The sequence below is a fragment of the Oncorhynchus nerka genome, linkage group LG8 (genome assembly GCF_034236695.1).
Source record: "Oncorhynchus nerka isolate Pitt River linkage group LG8, Oner_Uvic_2.0, whole genome shotgun sequence".
Taxonomy (NCBI): Eukaryota; Metazoa; Chordata; class Actinopteri; order Salmoniformes; family Salmonidae; genus Oncorhynchus; species Oncorhynchus nerka.
Window position 1 is genome coordinate 53718131 of NC_088403.1, and position 19296 is coordinate 53737426.

At 39.9% G+C, this 19296-nt stretch overlaps 1 protein-coding gene across 4 annotated transcripts in view; it reads right to left on the reverse strand.

The window, feature by feature from the left end:
* Positions 1 to 2780: 2780 nt before the first annotated feature.
* LOC115122193 (uncharacterized) overlaps positions 2781 to 19296 on the reverse strand; it is a 40124-nt gene continuing 23608 nt past the window's right edge. The window contains exons 1-7 of one of the 4 annotated variants that reach the window (XM_065021909.1): positions 11768 to 11903; positions 6723 to 8723; positions 6395 to 6555; positions 6085 to 6317; positions 5421 to 5544; positions 3636 to 3733; positions 2781 to 3555 (exon numbers count right to left, since the gene is read on the reverse strand). In XM_065021909.1, the coding sequence (XP_064877981.1) occupies positions 3417 to 3555; positions 3636 to 3733; positions 5421 to 5544; positions 6085 to 6317; positions 6395 to 6555; positions 6723 to 8691 (2724 nt within the window). In that variant the 5' untranslated portion in view covers positions 8692 to 8723; positions 11768 to 11903 and the 3' untranslated portion in view covers positions 2781 to 3416. Of the gene's footprint in view, positions 3556 to 3635; positions 3734 to 5420; positions 5545 to 6084; positions 6556 to 6722; positions 8724 to 11307; positions 11543 to 11767; positions 11904 to 19296 lie in introns of those variants that run through there. The other 3 variants (XM_065021910.1, XM_065021911.1, XM_065021912.1) reach the window with 3 other exon arrangements.

Consider the following 19296-nt stretch of genomic DNA (forward strand, 5'->3'; position numbering starts at 1 on the left):
ATTGACTGTACTGGTACCCCCTGTATATAGCCTCCACATTGACTGTACTGGCACCCCTGTATATAGCCTCCACATTGACTGTACTGGCACCCCCTGTATATAGCCTCCACATTGACTGTACTGGCACCCCCTGTATATAGCCTCCACATTGACTGTACTGGTACCCCCTGTATATAGCCTCCACATTGACTGTACTGGCACCCCCTGTATATAGCCTCCACATTGACTGTACTGGTACCCCCTGTATATAGCCTCCACATTGACTGTACTGGCACCCCCTGTATATAGCCTCCACATTGACTGTACTGGCACCCCCTGTATATAGCCTCCACATTGACTGTACTGGCACCCCCTGTATATAGCCTCCACATTGACTGTACTGGCACCCCCTGTATATAGCCTCCACATTGACTGTACTGGCACCCCCTGTATATAGCCTCCACATTGACTCTGTACCGGCAACCCCCTGTATATAGCCTCCACATTGACTGTACTGGCACCCCCTGTATATAGCCTCCACATTGACTGTACTGGCACCCCCTGTATATAGCCTCCACATTGACTGTACTGGCACCCCCTGTATATAGCCTCCACATTGACTCTGTACCGGCAACCCCCTGTATATAGCCTCCACATTGACTGTACTGGCACCCCTGTATATAGCCTCCACATTGACTGTACTGGCACCCCCTGTATATAGCCTCCACATTGACTGTACTGGCACCCCCTGTATATAGCCTCCACATTGACTGTACTGGCACCCCCTGTATATAGCCTCCACATTGACTGTACTGGCACCCCCTGTATATAGCCTCCACATTGACTGTACTGGCACCCCCTGTATATAGCCTCCACATTGACTGTACTGGCACCCCCTGTATATAGCCTCCACATTGACTGTACTGGCACCCCCTGTATATAGCCTCCACATTGACTGTACTGGCACCCCTGTATATAGCCTCCACATTGACTGTACTGGCAACCCCTGTATATAGCCTCCACATTGACTGTACTGGCACCCCCTGTATATAGCCTCCACATTGACTGTACTGGCAACCCCTGTATATAGCCTCCACATTGACTGTACTGGCACCCCCTGTATATAGCCTCCACATTGACTCTGTACCGGCAACCCCTGTATATAGCCTCCACATTGACTGTACTGGCAACCCCTGTATATAGCCTCCACATTGACTGTACTGGCACCCCCTGTATATAGCCTCCACATTGACTGTACTGGCACCCCCTGTATATAGCCTCCACATTGACTGTACTGGCACCCCCTGTATATAGCCTCCACATTGACTGTACTGGCACCCCTGTATATAGCCTCCACATTGACTGTACTGGCACCCCCTGTATATAGCCTCCACATTGACTGTACTGGCACCCCCTGTATATAGCCTCCACATTGACTGTACTGGCACCCCCTGTATATAGCCTCCACATTGACTGTACTGGCACCCCCTGTATATAGCCTCCACATTGACTGTACTGGCACCCCCTGTATATAGCCTCCACATTGACTGTACTGGCACCCCCTGTATATAGCCTCCACATTGACTGTACTGGCACCCCCTGTATATAGCCTCCACATTGACTGTACTGGCACCCCCTGTATATAGCCTCCACATTGACTGTACTGGCACCCCCTGTATATAGCCTCCACATTGACTGTACTGGCACCCCCTGTATATAGCCTCCACATTGACTGTACTGGCACCCCTGTATATAGCCTCCACATTGACTGTACTGGCACCCCCTGTATATAGCCTCCACATTGACTGTACTGGCACCCCCTGTATATAGCCTCCACATTGACTGTACTGGCACCCCCTGTATATAGCCTCCACATTGACTGTACTGGCACCCCCTGTATATAGCCTCCACATTGACTGTACTGGCACCCCCCTGTATAGATTTTTTTTTTTTTACTGCTCCTCTTTAATTACTTATTACTTTTCTCTTATCCATATTTTTTGAAACTGCAGTCGGTTAGGGGCTCATAAGTAAGCATTTCACTGTAAGGTAATACCTGTTGTATTCGGCGCATGTGACTAATAACATTTGATTCTATCACCTGAATTGATCCACATTAGCTTGGTTTGCAAAGTACTTTTCCTCATGTTTTGGTGGATCATAACTTGATCCAGACGAACCTAAAAGCCCTACTGCTACCACCACTGTTTCATTGTTCTGTAAAGAGATCTCAAATATACTTGCATACAACGTAATAGTTTTTGGACCCGATCATGGGGATCCCAATAAACAAATACAATTAAAGTCTGTTAGTCTGTACAATTGTTTGATAAAAATATCATGTTTCTAATATATAATTTGTGTTTATTAAAGAGGGACCCATCACAATTGAGATCTTATGCTTTGATGTGTTTCTTGGGGGTGATAAATCATTTAATAGGTCAAAACAATAACATAGTCTGTGTCTGGGGCCAGACGGCGCAACACATTAAGTTCCGACATAGCATGTCGACCACATTCACCTGAATGGTGTGATTTCCACCTTTTACTGAGGTGATTGTCATCTAATCGGGTGGAATAAGGGACCACCTGGCGTCACAGGTGACAGGTCTACTACCCTCTGTCAGAATTCCTGGTGACTCAGAGGTCTGTTTTTCATTGTGGTTGATCTGGTGCTGGATGTGGCTTTATACCAGAAAGAGGACAATGTTTTGTTCCTACTGCATACTAGTTTGTTTACTCTACACCAGTAGCTGATGCAGGTGGGTGGGAAAGTCTGGGTGTGTCAAAAAAAATAGCCGTTTTATATTGCTCTTTGATAGCCTTTATTATATTGAGGTGCATTAACATTTTACTGTGGTGTTCCATTAATATTAAAAAATATTAAAAAGAAGTTGATGATCACTACATTTGTAACCTTCACAGTTCTATCCACAAGAGGGCGTCACAGTGCCTCCATTGTATTTCTCATTTTGGTGATCACAACTCATCCATTGATAGATCACGGATTTAAGAAATACAAATCATGTTTCAATGCACTCTTGGGCAGACTTCATTTTCATATCAAGCAAAACACAGATAGAAAAAAAACATGTCAATACTTTGATCCAGACATCCCTGAAATCTCATACAGATCATTTATATTAATACAAATCCCATATACCTTAAGTGAAGACAGTTTTAAAAAAGTAATCACATCATTTTACCAAAGCTTTGTGAGTACTGTATTTTTGTATGAACTCCCATAATATGTAGGCTATAACCATGTAAGATCATTATTTGTAAAAATCATATGGATATTAGATTCATTACATCAGTGAAAATATAGAATATAAAATGTCCTTGAGACAGTTAAAATCATTGCCTCTACCAACAAAGTCAAAAGTATTACAATAGTTCATATTTCATCAGTTCAAATGACAGTTTACATTTCAGAATCATGAGCTTAGATCTCTCTGAAACACATTTTTCAGACCAGGCCTTGAATTCCAGCTCTGTTTCTTGGCCAACATGTAGACGCATCCAAAGAGATCAGGGAACATATTCATCAGGTCAACAGATTCTAAAACCTCAGCACTGCAGAAGGAGAAACAAACTCAGCCACCTTCAAATGGTAAGACAGTGAAACATTTTAGTACGGGGGAAAACAGTCTTACTTGTGCTCATGGAGGTTGCGTATGAAGCGTAGTAACCCCAACATGTTCTCAGGGTAGGGCTGTTTGCCATCCATCTTTTTCATCAATTCAGAGGGCAGCTGTGATCACAAAACAATCTGTAAATTGTGTAGCCTCTGAGCTTTCAAAACACTCTGTCAGGGGAGAGGGCACTCCCACACTTTTGCATTAGTGTATACATGTACAGGTATATACAGTGGGGCAAAAAAAGTATTTAGTCAGCCACCAATTGTGAAAGTTCTCCCATTTAAAAAGATGAGGCCTGTAATTCGTACACTTCAACTATGACAGACAAAATGAGCATTTTTTTCTCCAGAAAACCACATTGTAGGATTTTTAATGACTTTATTTGCAAATTATGATGGAAAATAAGTATTTTGTCACCTACAAACAAGCAAGAGTTCTGGCTCTCACAGACCTGTAACTTCTTTATGAGGCTCTCTGTCCTCCACTCGTTACCTGTATTAATGGCACCTGTTTGAACTTGTTATCAGTATAAAAGACACCTGTCCACAACATCAAACAGTCACACCCCAAACTCCACTATAGCCAAGACCAAAGAGCTGTCAAAGGACACCAGAAACAAAATTGTAGACCTGCACCAGGCTGGGAAGACTGAATCTGCAATAGGTAAGCAGCTTGGTTTGAAGAAATCAACTGTGGGACTAATTATTAGGAAATAGAAGACATACAAAACCACTGATAATCTCCCTCGATCTGAGGCTCCACGCAAGATCTCACCCAGTGGGGTCAAAATGATCATAAGAACGGTGAGCAAAAATCCCAGAACCACACGGGGGAGCCTAGTGAATGACCTGCAGAGAGCTGGGACCAAAGTAACACACTACGCCGCCAGGGACTCAAATCCTGCAGTGCCTGCTTAAGCCAGTACATGTCCAGGCCCGTCTGAAGTTTGCTAGAGAGCATTTGGATGATCCAGAAGAAGATTGGGAGAATGTCATGTGGTCAGATGAAACCAAAATATAACTTTTTGGTAAAAACTCAACTCGTCGTGTTTGGAGGACAAAGAATGCTGAGTTGCATCCAAAGAACACCATACCCACTGTGAAGCATGAAAGTGGAAACATCATGCTTTGGGGCTGTTTTTCTGCAAAGGGACCAGGACGACTGATCCGTGTAAAGGAAAGAATGAATGGTGCCATGTATTGTGAGATTTTGAGTGAAAACCTCCTTTCATCAGCAAGGGCATTCATTGGAAGATGAAACGTGGCTGGGTCTTTCAGCATGACAATGATCCCAAACACACCGCCCGGGCAACGAAGGAGTGGCTTCGTAAGAAGCATTTCAAGGTCCTGGAGTGGCCTAGCCAGTCTCCAGATCTCAACCCCATAGAAAAGTTGAAAGTCAGTGTTGCCCAGCAACAGCCCCAAAACATCACTGCTCTAGAGGATATCTGCATGGAGGAATGGGCCAAAATACCAGTGTGTGAAAACCTTGTGAAGACTTACAGAAAACGTTTGACCTCTGTCATTGCCAACAAAGGGTATATAACAAAGTATTGAGATAAACTTTTGTTATTGACCAAATACTTTTTTCCCACCATAATTTGCAAATAAATTGATTAAAAATCCTACAATGTGATTTTCAAAAAAAAAAAAAACTAATTTTGTCTGTCATAGTGTAAGTGTATCTATCATGAAAATTACAGGCCTCTCATCTTTTTAAGTGGGAGAACTTGCACAATTGGTGGCTGACTAAATATTTTTTTGCCACACTGTACATTTGATAAAATGACATCTGGTTCACCTTGGATCTCCACTGACAGAAGGTTCTCTCCGTAGCACTTTGTTTCAGAGCTTCTAGAAGTTTTTGGTCAGCATCGCTATACTTCCCGACCTCATTCCCAATTATTCTCAAGTACTCAACTTTCCTGAAAGACAACAATATACAGTAAAAAATATCTAGTCATACATTCACGTACTTTGTGTCCTCATAGTTTAATGCATATACTTTAGCATCGTCTCTTATTTTGCCCAAGCTAAAGCATCCTATGCATCGGAATAATATTAACTCATTTTCATTATGCACGTACAGTATTATCATTGTGTCAATCATTCTGTCACCATTACTGGAATACTGATCCCAAAATGTTTTGTCCTTATCTCCTTATGTTTAGCTTTAGTTTGTGTTTTAAATGCAATGTATGAAATGTGGTGTGATATCCCTACTAAATAGCTCGAGCTAATGTTCCTATCGACCCAGTAAGGCCAGCAGGCTACTCTATTGGTTGTAACTTATGAAAGTTGTATGGTCAATTTGCTTTGTTATTTAAACGCCACTTTAAACATGTACATGTCACAGCAACAATTTCCCCATGGGGACAATAAAGTCAGTAAAGTTCATTATTATTATTCATTATACAGGGTGCCATACTAACAAACAACTTTAAGTGACAAATAAAGATTTTCACCTCTGTGGTTTCCAGAAGAGGGGATGATTCAGGGTCTCCTCCACTGTAGGTCTCCCAGCAGGGTCTTCATTGATCATCCACTCAATGAGGTCCTTTGCAACCTCGTCTGCCACATGTTCTAGTGTGTAAGTTCCCTTGATTATGTTTCGATTCTGTTCAAGTTCCTCACCAAGTGGACCTTCAAAGGGGTGGTGTCCACCAGAAAGAACGTAGTATACCAACATCCCAGCCACCTGAAATTACAACAATCATTCAGTCCATCGCTCTACAAACAGGAAATAATCTTTATTCCATCTTCACGTTGCTCAACCTGTATGTCAGAGCTCCTCTTATATCCAGAGCCTTGTTTGTCTAATGTCTCCTTGGCCATCCAGCATTTTGTTCCCGCAGGGACTGTGTATAGAGTTGTTTGTTCCACTGTCAATCTGCGACTTATGCCAAAATCTGCCAATTTTGCATTTCCATTGATATCTGTTAAGGATAAATAATATCACAATATCATGCTTTTCATAAGTATAGATACTAGAAAATGACTTTAAGATACTGCATATGGATTTTAAATCCATAATGATGAAAGCCATGTTTTATATTTAGTGGGAGTGAAAGGCTTAACTGTGCAATGCTATAGTATCTCTCACCTATCAAAACATTCTGAGGTTTGATATCCCGATGAAGGACTTTGGTAGTTGGACCATGAAGGACACTTAAACTGCGGAGCACCTCTTGAGTGATTTTCATCAGGGCATGAGTGTCGTCCTTGGACAGGTGTGTATTAATGTACTCATCCAGAGTGTATTCACAGAGCTGAAGAGCAAGATAACCAAAGAAACTGTCTTCTGCAAAGTCCATGTATCTCACAATACAGCTACTGTCAAGCTTTGGAAGACGAAAAAATCCTTCCTCCCTCTTGAGAAACTGATAGTTTGACCTGATCATTCTCTTTATAGCTACTTCAGTGCCATCATCCCTCAGGCCCAAGAAGACCTCAGTTCCATCACTTCCCTTTGCTATGCGAAAGTAATCATTATATATAAGAGTGAGGTTTCCTACTTTATAACATGTACATTCATCCACGTTGGCAAGCTTCTCTAACTGTGTCTCCCACCGCTTGCTGACTTTGAGCCATTTGCGCTGTAATGGTGACGTGTCAGTGGTGGGGTGGAACGGCTTGACACTAGAACACTCATCAAGGCCAGATTCCTCAACAGCAGTAGATGAAGTATTGAAGGCTAAACAGGTTTTATTTTCTTGTGTGTCTGTCTCTTCTTTTGGTATGTCTTGTTTTTCTGCTGTTCTCTTCATCTTCTTAATCTTCTTCCTCTTCTTCTTCTTGGTTTCTGACAAATAACTGTCTTTTGAATCTTCACTTGTTGACATGGAGACACAACGTTGTCTGTCTAAGGACATGTTTAGATCTCTCAGCTTTACTTTCAGGTTTTCATCCCTTCCCCAGTTAAGTAGTCCTTCAGGTACCAGAGTCAGTCCCAGAGAGCGGATGTAACCAGGAACACAACTAAATGTGTAAAGATCTGCTAGCAACGCATAGGCATACATCCTCAATTCATAGGGATAACCCTTCCTCTGTGTGCATGGGACAATGTGCTTGCATATTTCCTCAAGGTCAGAGTTGCTCCAACGATCCTTGTCTTTTGTCTTCTGTGTGATGCAACAGAGCGTAACAATGATCAATGGAACAAGATAATCTTCTGTTTTACAGGAAAGCAGTTTCACTAACTCAGGAATTAGGGTAAGTGACACCTCATTAGGTATTTCCTTCATTGCGCAAACAACTCTATATAAGGATTTCAATGCACCTGCCCTAAATTTCAGAGGAACTGTGGACAGACGTTTGCTTACATCTTCAACATAGAAAACTATTTTCTTGGAGTCGTTCAACCATTTAATGGATTTCTGGAAGTATTCGTCTTCATTTGCACCTTCAACGTTAAAGCACAAGTCAATCAGTGTGAGGTGGGTTTGTGGGTTCTGCTCTAGTAAGTGAAGACCATAGTGCTTGAAAACATCTGTTGGGGATGTTTGTTTTATTGCTTGTGCAAAATGTAAAAAAAGCTTGATTTTGGAAAAGAACTCGCTCTCTTTAGCAAAGTTTCCAATTATTCTTTCCAATTTCTGATCAATTGCAGGATGGACGCCATGATTTAGCCACATTAAAGCTCCAGATTTGAGAAGCTCCTTCACAATATCCTCTTTGTCATGTGCTAATTGAATTGGAAATAATGGTTGTTCTGCTAGACCATTTGGATCTGCCTTTGCTTCCAGTAATGTTGTCACTATATTCACTGGAACTTTACGCAGTCCAGCATAATGCAGTGGTGCTAAATATCTCTTTGATGGTTTGTTGGGGTCAGCACCTTTTCCCAGAAGAAATGTACAAATCTCCTGATTTGCAAATGAAACAGCAGCCATTAATGGGGTTACTTCATCTTGTAACTCAACACAAGGGTACAATGCATTGATGTCCGTGCCTCTAATCAATTTCTTCAGCCTCTGCAGATTATTATTAATAATGCACTTGATAATAGGATCTGTTGGCTCTGAGATAACCAGTCTGGCCAGGAGTTCTTGAAAATCAATCTTGTGTTCCATAACTCCCGACGATTTTATCTACGCAGGGATATCTGAGGAAGAAAAGCAGTGCGGTGAGTACAGTGAACTGTTCAATTAAATACAAATAATTCTGGGACATAAAGTAGGCCTGACCTTTTATTATTTTATATATCTATTCTACACTTATACTGAACAAAAATATAAAAGCAACCATTTTAAATGTGCCTCAGGATCTCGTCACAGTATCTCTGTGCATTCAAATTGCCATCGATAAAATGCAATTGTTTGTTGTCCGTAGCTTATGCTTGCCCATTCCATATCCACACCGCCAACATGGGGGACTCTGTTCAAAGGGACATCAGTAAACCGTGATATATGAGTCTGATATAGCACGGCTGTCAGCCAATCAGCATTCAGGTTTTAACCACACAGTTAATAAAAATCTGCGTAAACTGGGTGAGTCGAGCCCTGAATGCTAACTGGCTGACAGCAGTGGTATATCAGACCGTATACCACGGGTATGACAATTTTTATTTTTACTGCTCTAATTATGCTGGTTACCAGTTTATAATAACGATAAGGGACCTCGTGGGTTTGTGATATATGGCCAATATACCACAGACAAGGGCTGTGTCCAGGCACTAGAACAGCCCTTAGCCGTGTTATATTGGCCATATACCACACCTCCTCAAGCCGTATTGCTTAAATATAGAACACATTTTTTTAGGCTATATAAGAACCCTTTTCTAGGCTCTCTTTTTTATCTTCAAGAGTGTACTTACTGTACATTACAATTGGGTGGAGTTCATTAGGAGTGTAATAGATAAATAATACAATTCCTGTACTGTTTTCTCAAATAGTCTGCCACAGTGGAAGCGTCATAATACCCTTAAAATCCCAGAAATGGTTCCAACAGTTTTTCGGCCATTCATTTTCACATTGCTTGCGCTCCAAACACTTAAAAGACACACCCTATCCCCTCAGCCCACAAATGAAGTGGACACTTCTGATGACGTGTCAGACATCTTACGAGTATACACTTGCAGGGCAAGAGAGGAAGGATTTTTAAAACGTTTCTATAGTTGGTAAAAACACCACATTTTCTAACCGTACAAAAATAAATTGAACTGTATTTTAAGACAATTAAATGCTCTACTAACAAAAAAGCTGTACGAATAATAAGTGTATGTATGTCCCTTAAGGTCCTTGTGTAATGTGAAATTCTACCCCCTAGGCCAATTGTCCTTTGTATATATACACACTCGTGTTCCCACATTTACTTTCTGTATTGATTTGTTGTTAATATAAACATTTTTTAAAGATGGAATAATTTTGACTGCCCTTGCCCAGAAATTCATCACTTGTTCATCGCACAATGATTGTTTTCAGCCACAGGTAGCTGGTGGGTGCTTCATATGCGCTACAGTCAGTAATGATTGCATGTCTACTTATATTAACTATATAACGTAAACTTGTACATCGCCTTGGTCCGTACAATTGCCCTTATTTTAGCGCCCCAAAAACGTATTACTTCCAGATCAACTGTAATGTCAATACCATTGTAAAGCACAATTTCTCCCCTTTCCAACAAAATCAATTACATGACTTAAAACACTGCCCGTTTCTGCATAATTGAAGCAGGCAATGAGCCCCGTTGGGTCTCTAAAATGTAAATAAAACACTATAAAGAGTTTATATAATGTCTCATTACATACCTATGTTTAGTTTTGTCGAATTTGAATCGGGATTTTAGGGCGGTGCTAAAGTGATCTTAGAAGTAAACAGCGGCTTTGAGTATGATGAGAGCATGCAATGATGACGAAAAAAATGACTAGGTATCCCCCTTAACCCGTCACTGTCCATTTCTTGTTTTTAAAGGAATGGAGAAGTGCTACACCTGGTGGAGGGAGATTGTAAGACAGAAATAGTTGCTTCATGCCTGCTGTAAAGGAGGGTCCGTTTTTTTCAACTTTTCTCCAATACTATATTGCCATTACCATGTCGATCAACGTTTGAATAGAAACCTAGTTCACACCCCCGATTTTGAAGTCAACACAGTCGCTACAGTCCCATTAGTTATCTTTGTAGCCTCGTTTGAATGTTGCGGTTGCGCACATTTGTACGGAATGCGGTGAGTTTACGTTAATTATTAATATACGCCTACTGTATGATAGCTAGCAAATTAATGAGCTAATTAACGTTAGCCTGCCCATCTACTTCTGGAGGAAATGTTTATTTCTACAATTTCCAAAAGATAACCAAACAATGCATTACTTTTATGAGAACTTTGTGCATTAGTAGCACAATTTCTAACTTATTTACATTCGTTTTTACTTACACTTGTATGTTGACTTCATATCGACGTAGAGTTTTTAGTTTTGGCGATACTTTTTTTCGCGGATATACAATCATCGCGAATTGAATTACGGGGCGTTTCAAGCCCCGATATGAACATAATTGGACACTGGCAAACTCCATTAAAAAATAGGGCATACGTTGCAAACGTCCTTGCTTTGGCTAATCATTTGAACCGACGACAAATATGGCTGAGGGACTTTCTCCTCCCCTCCAAGGACTGAAGGTTTAGGGCTGTCTACTTTGAGTTTGAAACACAACCATTTAATTCAATTAATTGTGTGTTTGTTGTAGGCTTACCTTGGCGTGACGTTCTGATAAACCGTGTATTCCCTTCAATTTATTCCCCAAAAATTGCTATGCTAAATATTTATAAAAGTTAACACGTCCGAGAGAGATTTGCGCGGTTATCAATGTGCCACCCCAGGGTAAGCCTACACGAAACACAGATCTTATATGAAATAGTTTTAAACACCCAGATGGAAAAATAAATGGCGAAATAACAAATGGAACGATTTCCGGGTTTTATGATTCATACTGTGGCACTAATAAAACATGCAGTTTGACAGCTCTGGTGCATACCAACTAAATGTGTGGTTTACCTGACTAAAGTACGGTTGACAGACTTTTGGAAAAAACAACCATTTTAATAGTTTCAAATACGGAGGATGTGTTGTTTCCACTAACATAACTTGGAAAGAGCAACATTCACTGGACTGTGCCAATAGCTTCAAAAATATATTAAAGTAAAAGTACATACCCCTTAGTTCTTTAGATGAGAAAGGCTGAAGTTACAGTGCCCGCACTACTGATGAGTAAATAACATCGCCCGCGTTCGAGAGCACCAAAGCGACTGTTGACTGACTGATCGACAAATCACCCAAACACGGACATTAACGGTGCTTCCTTAAATCACAGCGGAAGAGGCGTAGCCCAAACGCAGAGTTTGTAAACCCTGTTGCGCAACATCGCGATACTTTCGGGAACCCTTGCGACGCACAATCGGCCCAGCGTCGTCCGGGTTAGGGGAGTTTAGCCGGACTTAATGTACTTTTAATTATAAAAATTGTATGTATATGTTTTTATTAACAACAAATCAATACAGGAAGTACATGTGGGAACACAAGTATATATAAATAATATACAAAGGACATTTTTTACATTTATATTTTTTTATGTTTTATTAACAACAAATCAATACAGGAAGTACCTGTGGGAACAAAAGTACATATAAATAATATACAAAGGACAATTGGGCTACGGGGTACAATATCACATTACACAAGGACCTTAAGGGACATACATACACTTATTATTCTAAGAGCTTTTTTGTTAGTAGAGTTTTTAATTGTCTTTAAAATACAGTTCTATTTCTTTTTGTAAGGTAAGAAAATGTGGTGTTTTATTTGTAAATTTACATTTGTGAATATGACATTTTGTCAAAAGAATAATGACATTAATTACATAAATGTTTCAGCTTATTTCTTTTCGTAGGTAAAGAATCCAAGCACTACATCTCTCCACAACAGTGTAAAATCTTCATAAATATGTTCAATTATAAATCTACTGATGTCTTTCCACAGTTTTCTTACATGAATACAATGCCAAAAAATATGCAACACTGTTTCTGGGTGGTCATTACAAAAGGAACAATTTAAGTTGATGTTTTCCTTAAACTTCTTCATATAGTGGTTGGCAGGATAATATTTATGAATAATTTTAAAGGAAACTTCCTTAATTTTGTTAACAAGTAGGTATGTGTGTGGCAACATCCAAACTTTTTTCCAACAGACATTATCAATAAATCTATTCCAATAAGTCATGACATAAGGTATAGATACAACATCCTGCTGAAACAAGGTTCGTATTGCTCTGTTGTTGAATGGACCAAAAGAAATGAGTCAACAGGGTCAATAGAAGGTAGGCTCTGAGGGTCAGGTCTTGACACGTTCCTGAATAATAAAGCAACACACGAGGGAATGGCATCTAAAACAATTGCAAAATCTTTAGATGTTACCTTGTAAAGTGATAAGAATTCCTTATAACTAAGTAAAGGACCCTCTGTATTTACCAGTTGGCTCTCCAATAGGATATTATTTCGGGAACCAATATTCTAAAAACAAAGAAGTATTTTTATACAATATATCCCGATTATTCCATATATAATACCTGTGTGGAGGAAAATTATGCTTATAAATTAAGGATCATGACAAGAAAACCTGCCGATGAAAAGCAGAAAGCTTCACTGGAACTTTGTCAATATTACAATTGCAAACCAACATGAAGTTAAGGCCACCAAAAGTAGAGAAGACATGATAAGGAATACAATTATAAAAGGAGGAATTATGAGGAATAAAATGATCACATAGAAGTGGGTTTTCTTTGGAATTGTTTTATCCAATTAATCTTAAAAGTATTATTTAAGGTAGTAAAGTCCAGAAAAGTCAGCCCACCATTCTCATAAGTGTTCAGTTTTCCTAATGTAATGGGTACGGTTTTTCCACAGAAAGTTGAAAAGCATCTGGTCTATCTCCATGCTTATTTTACTGTCAAGATATAAAGATAGAGCGCCTTCAACAAACAGATTACCGACCATTTCGAATCTCACCATACCTTCTCTGCTATGCAATCTGGTTTCAGAGCTGGTCATGGGTGCACCTCAGCCACGCTCAAGGTCCTAAACGATATCTTAACCGCCATCGATAAGAAACATTACTGTGCAGCCGTATTCATTGATCTGGCCAAGGCTTTCGACTCTGTCAACCACCACATCCTCATCGGCAGACTCGACAGCCTTGGTTTCTCAAATGATTGCCTCGCCTGGTTCACCAACTACTTCTCTGATAGAGTTCAGTGTGTCAAATCGGAGGGTCTGCTGTCCGGACCTCTGGTAGTCTCTATGGGGGTGCCACAGGGTTCAATTCTTGGACCGACTCTCTTCTCTGTATACATCAATGAGGTCGCTCTTGCTGCTGGTGAGTCTCTGATCCACCTCTACGCAGACGACACCATTCTGTATACTTCCGGCCCTTCTTTGGACACTGTGTTAACAACCCTCCAGGCAAGCTTCAATGCCATACAACTCTCCTTCCGTGGCCTCCAATTGCTCTTAAATACAAGTAAAACTAAATGCATGCTCTTCAACCGATCGCTACCTGCACCTACCCGCCTGTCCAACATCACTACTCTGGACGGCTCTGACTTAGAATACGTGGACAACTACAAATACTTAGGTGTGTGGTTAGACTGTAAACTCTCCTTCCAGACCCATATCAAACATCTCCAATCCAAAGTTAAATCTAGAATTGGCTTCCTATTTCGCAAACAAAGCATCCTTCACTCATGCTGCCAAACATACCCTTGTAAAACTGACCATCCTACCAATCCTCGACTTTGGCGATGTCATTTACAAAATAGCCTCCAATACCCTACTCAACAAATTGGATGCAGTCTATCACAGTGCAATCCGTTTTGTCACCAAAGCCCCATATACTACCCACCATCGCGACCTGTACGCTCTCGTTGGCTGGCCCTCGCTTCATACTCGTCGCCAAACCCACTGGCTCCATGTCATCTACAAGACCCTGCTAGGTAAAGTCCCCCCTTATCTCAGCTCGCTGGTCACCATAGCATCTCCCACCTGTAGCACACGCTCCAGCAGGTATATCTCTCTAGTCACCCCCAAAACCAATTCTTTCTTTGGCCGCCTCTCCTTCCAGTTCTCTGCTGCCAATGACTGGAACGAACTACAAAAATCTCTGAAACTGGAAACACTTATCTCCCTCACTAGCTTTAAGCACCAACTGTCAGAGCATCTTACAGATTACTGCACCTGTACATAGCCCACCTATAATTTAGCCCAAACAACTACCTCTTTCCCAACTGTATTTAATTTATTTATTTATTTTGCTCCTTTGCACCCCATTATTTTTATTTCTACTTTGCACATTCTTCCATTGCAAAACTACCATTCCAGTGTTTTACTTGCTATATTGTATTTACTTTGCCACCATGGCCTTTTTTGCCTTTACCTCCCTTCTCACCTAATTTGCTCACATTGTATATAGACTTGTTTATACTGTATTATTGACTGTATGTTTGTTTTACTCCATGTGTAACTCTGTGTCGTTGTATGTGTCGAACTGCTTTGCTTTATCTTGGCCAGGTCGCAATTGTAAATGAGAACTTGTTCTCAACTTGCCTACCTGGTTAAATAAAGGTGAAATAAAAATATGTTAGTCTAGAGATATCTTCAGCCTTCGTTATTAGGACTCTTCCTTTTAAAGATAAGTGTCACGTTCTGACCTTTATTTCCTTTGTTTTGTCATTATTTAGTATGGTCAGGGCGTGAATTGGGTGGGCAGTCTATGTTTGTTTTTCTATGTTTTGGGGTATTTCTATGTTTCGGCCTAGTATGGTTCTCAATCAGAGGCAGGTGTCATTAGTTGTCTCTGATTGAGAGTCATACTTAGGTAGCCTGGGTTTCACTGTGTGTTTGTGGGTGATTGTTCCTGTCTTTGTGTTTTGCACCAGATAGGGCTGTTTTTGGTTTTCCACGGTTATTGTTTTGTAGTGTTCATGTTTATCTGTTTTTATTAAACATGAATCAATATAACCACGCTGCGTTTTGGTCCTCCTCTACTTCACCACAGGAAAACCATTACAATAAGTCCCTCTGTAGCCATTGATTTAGCTTCTTCATCGTTTTTTTAACAAGAGGGTTCAAATTTAGTAAGCCTCTTGACTTCTGATCCTTTGTAATGGTTATGCCTAAATATGGAAGTTCTTCTTTAACTGGAATACCATAATATGAAGGTGTCACACAATCTTTGACAGCCATGAGTTCACATTTATTAATGTTAAGATATAGACCAGACGCTTTGGAAAAGGATTGTAATCACATTAATCGATATGGGAATTTGGTTAGCGTCTTTCAGAAAAAGTGTCGTATCGTCAACCAGCTGGCTTATAATAATTTCTTTACCAGCTATGGAAATACCTTGTACAGGACTATTATTTAAAGAATTTGTAAGAAGTTGGCTGGTTAATAAAAACATGTATGGAGAGATAGGACAACCTTGCCTAATTCCTCGCTTTAACTGAAATCGAGGTGAGGTGCCATATTTCAATTTGATAGAGCTGTTACCATGTGTATAGAGAGTCTTAATAGCCTAACAGAAAAAATCCCCAAAGCCAAGTCTCTGTGTCAAATGCTTTATAAAAATATAAAAATAATATGAAGCTATCCTCGGTTTTTAGGTCTGAGTAGTGAAGTATGTCTAATACTAGTCTGACATTGTTAGAAATATGTCTGTTCCTCATAAAGCCAGACTGTGTTTCATCAATGATTGCATCCAGGACTTCTTTCATTCTTTTTGCAAGTAGTAAGGCTAATATCTTATAGTCATTATTAAGACAAATTGGACACCAGTTATCGATGAGCAGCACTTCTTTTTTAGACTTAGGTATCAGTGTTATTAATCCCTGACTCATTGTAGGTTGGAGAACATTGTATTTAATACTCTCTAAAAAGACTTCAAATAGGGAGGGAGCTACTTGTTCAGAAAATAATTTGCAAAATTCTTATGTAATTCCATCAACACCTGGTGATTTATTGTTCTTTAGATATTTGATAGACTCTATAATCTCTTCAACTTGATGGGTTCGTCACACTGTTTAGATTCTATATCACTGATAGAGTGAACATTATTCAGTGAGTCAAAAAACATATCTATGGATTCATGACAGTATACAATTTTCTGTAAAAATTGATAAGAGTATTTAGCCATTCATTTTTGACCATCTGTAATAACACCATCAATGTTTAACTTATGGATAGTGTTATTTGTAGAGTGAAATTTCTCAAGTCTAAAGAAATAGGATGAATTCTGTTCTCCCTCCTCGATCCATTTTTTCCTAGATCTAATAAAGGCTCCTCTGCTTTTAATCTATATATATTATCCAGTTTATTATTTTGTAACTCAATCAGTTCCATCTTCTCCTCCGCCGAGAGGCTGGCCGGGGACCTCTGAGAAAGGGAAGTTATCTTAATGATCACCTTTTCCTCCTCGGCTCTTCTGGTCTTAGCAAGATTACTACCATATTTTCTAAGGTATTTGGACACCTCAAATGTAAAGAGCTCCCAGTTCTTGCAATAAGATTTTTCTTCACAGGCCCTTTCCCAAAAGTGTGAAATCAGATCTTTAACCTCAAACTTAACTATATCATTATTTAATAACGAGCTATTTAGCTTCCAGTAGGATGCTCTACCAAGGTTAGTATCAGGGCTAAATATTTTGATATCAATGTAAATGGCCCTATGGTCTGTGAGTGGAGGAGTACAAATATTTGTACACTCACTGTCAATTCATTTGGATATAAGCCAAAAATCTGTTAGAAATTGATAAGCAAATAAAAATAAGGCCTTGCGCTTCACATTGTTTTTCGCAACCCCCTAGCATTAAGAGAAACTATAGACAAAGACAAAACAACAAAGATGATATAAAACTGTAAAGGTGATATAGATGATATAAACTGTAGTAGGATGAGTCAAAAGCATAGGAACAGTAAACGTAAGCGATAAGGAACAGAGATCGGCACCATTTAAGTCAACTTAAAGTGAAAATAGCTTATTCCATAAACTCTGAGCTAGATGTTATCCGGCTTTTGAAATTCAACTCAACAGAAAATTATGTTCAAGACCAAACCAAGGGTTCTTTGTAGTAAGAGACTAAAAACCCTCTTTAGTGTAATCAGGAACTATTCTGAGAAATACAATAGAAGATAATAATTTAAATTAAAGGGTACCTACTATTTTAAGTGCATATGAAAACTGATCATAAAAAAATGGAATAAAAAATGTTTTACATACACATGTTCCTAAGACCTTTTTCACTTGGAAATAAGTATTAATAACTAAATAGAACAATAACCGTGTAAAGTCAGAGCAGACCTGTATGCCCTTTAAAACAGTATCTTGGTTACTGTATACATAAAAAAATAAATACAATGTTCAGTCTTCGTAAGTTTGTAAAGAAAATAGGCCTTCTGGTCATACAAGAACAAACTAATAAATTGAGGTACCTGAGTATTCCAAAAAATAGTCACCTGATGCTTGTTAGGTGACGTTAATCAATACAAGGAAAATGAGAATAAAATGGCCGAAACCATAAATCTGTTCCTTCTGGTGAGATTTTGGAGAGGCATATGGATTTCTGAATCATTGATGAAGCCTCGTCCTCCGACGAAGTAAGCAGCCTTTCCCTCATTTCGTGCTATCTTGATCGTTGGCCACAACTTGTTCCTTCTTTCTATGTCCTCTGGGCTGAGATGCTCAGCGAAACGCATACCATGGCTCTGAAGGAAGGCGTTCTTCCTAGCAGCTTTCCAGACAGCATCCCTGTAGAATCTGGCAGTGAAGAGGATGATGATTACCGCTAGGTCTTGAATCGTTTTGCTGTTGCTTCTTGCCGAGGCGATGCACAACGTCGATGGTATCACCAACTTTGTTCTACTCTGCAGGCATAACTTCTTGGCAGATGTGGATAGCATCTCCTCGCACATCCTCATTCTCCACCTCTGGCACACCGTAGAGTCTCAGGTTCCATCTTCTTGTGTATTGCTCCAGGTCAGTGAGATGTCTATGGTAGACATTGTTATTCTTTTTCACACTTTTTTCAACTTTTGCCACTCTCATTTTCACATCCTTGATTTCACCACATGCAAACTTCAGTCTATCAAGCCTTTGATAACCATGGTGTTTCCGCCTACCATTTTCTCAGTGGCGTCAGACCTGGAGTTGATGAGTAAGGAGAGGGTAGCCACGATGTCAGAGTTCATGTTGGGTTTTTTGGAGGGTAGAGGTTTGCATGGAGTAACCGGTAAAGAGGGGAATTTGTCATCTTCAACAGCATGATATTATCCATAGGGCAAGCGCAGTTATGGCAGTTGTCTATAAGCACGTTTCTCTCTTGTTGATTAGCAATAGAACTGGTAGCTTCTTCCTTTCTTTTTTTGTCACGACTTTGCATGGACAATAAATGATCCAATTCTTATTCCAGTCACAGGAAGGTTCTTATATCTCGAACAAATAAAAACAGAAATAGTAATGACTGTAAACTTGTTTTTTTTTCACAATCCTTCTGAAGTGTGGTGCGGAGCTCTGTAAAAAAGTGTCTGTTCAAGCCGCCACCTTGGCCTCCTTCCTTTAGCCAGCCGGGATGTCCTTGTCACACCGGGCTCTAGTGATTCCCGTGGCGAGCCGGAAGCATGCACGGTCACCAAGGTGTA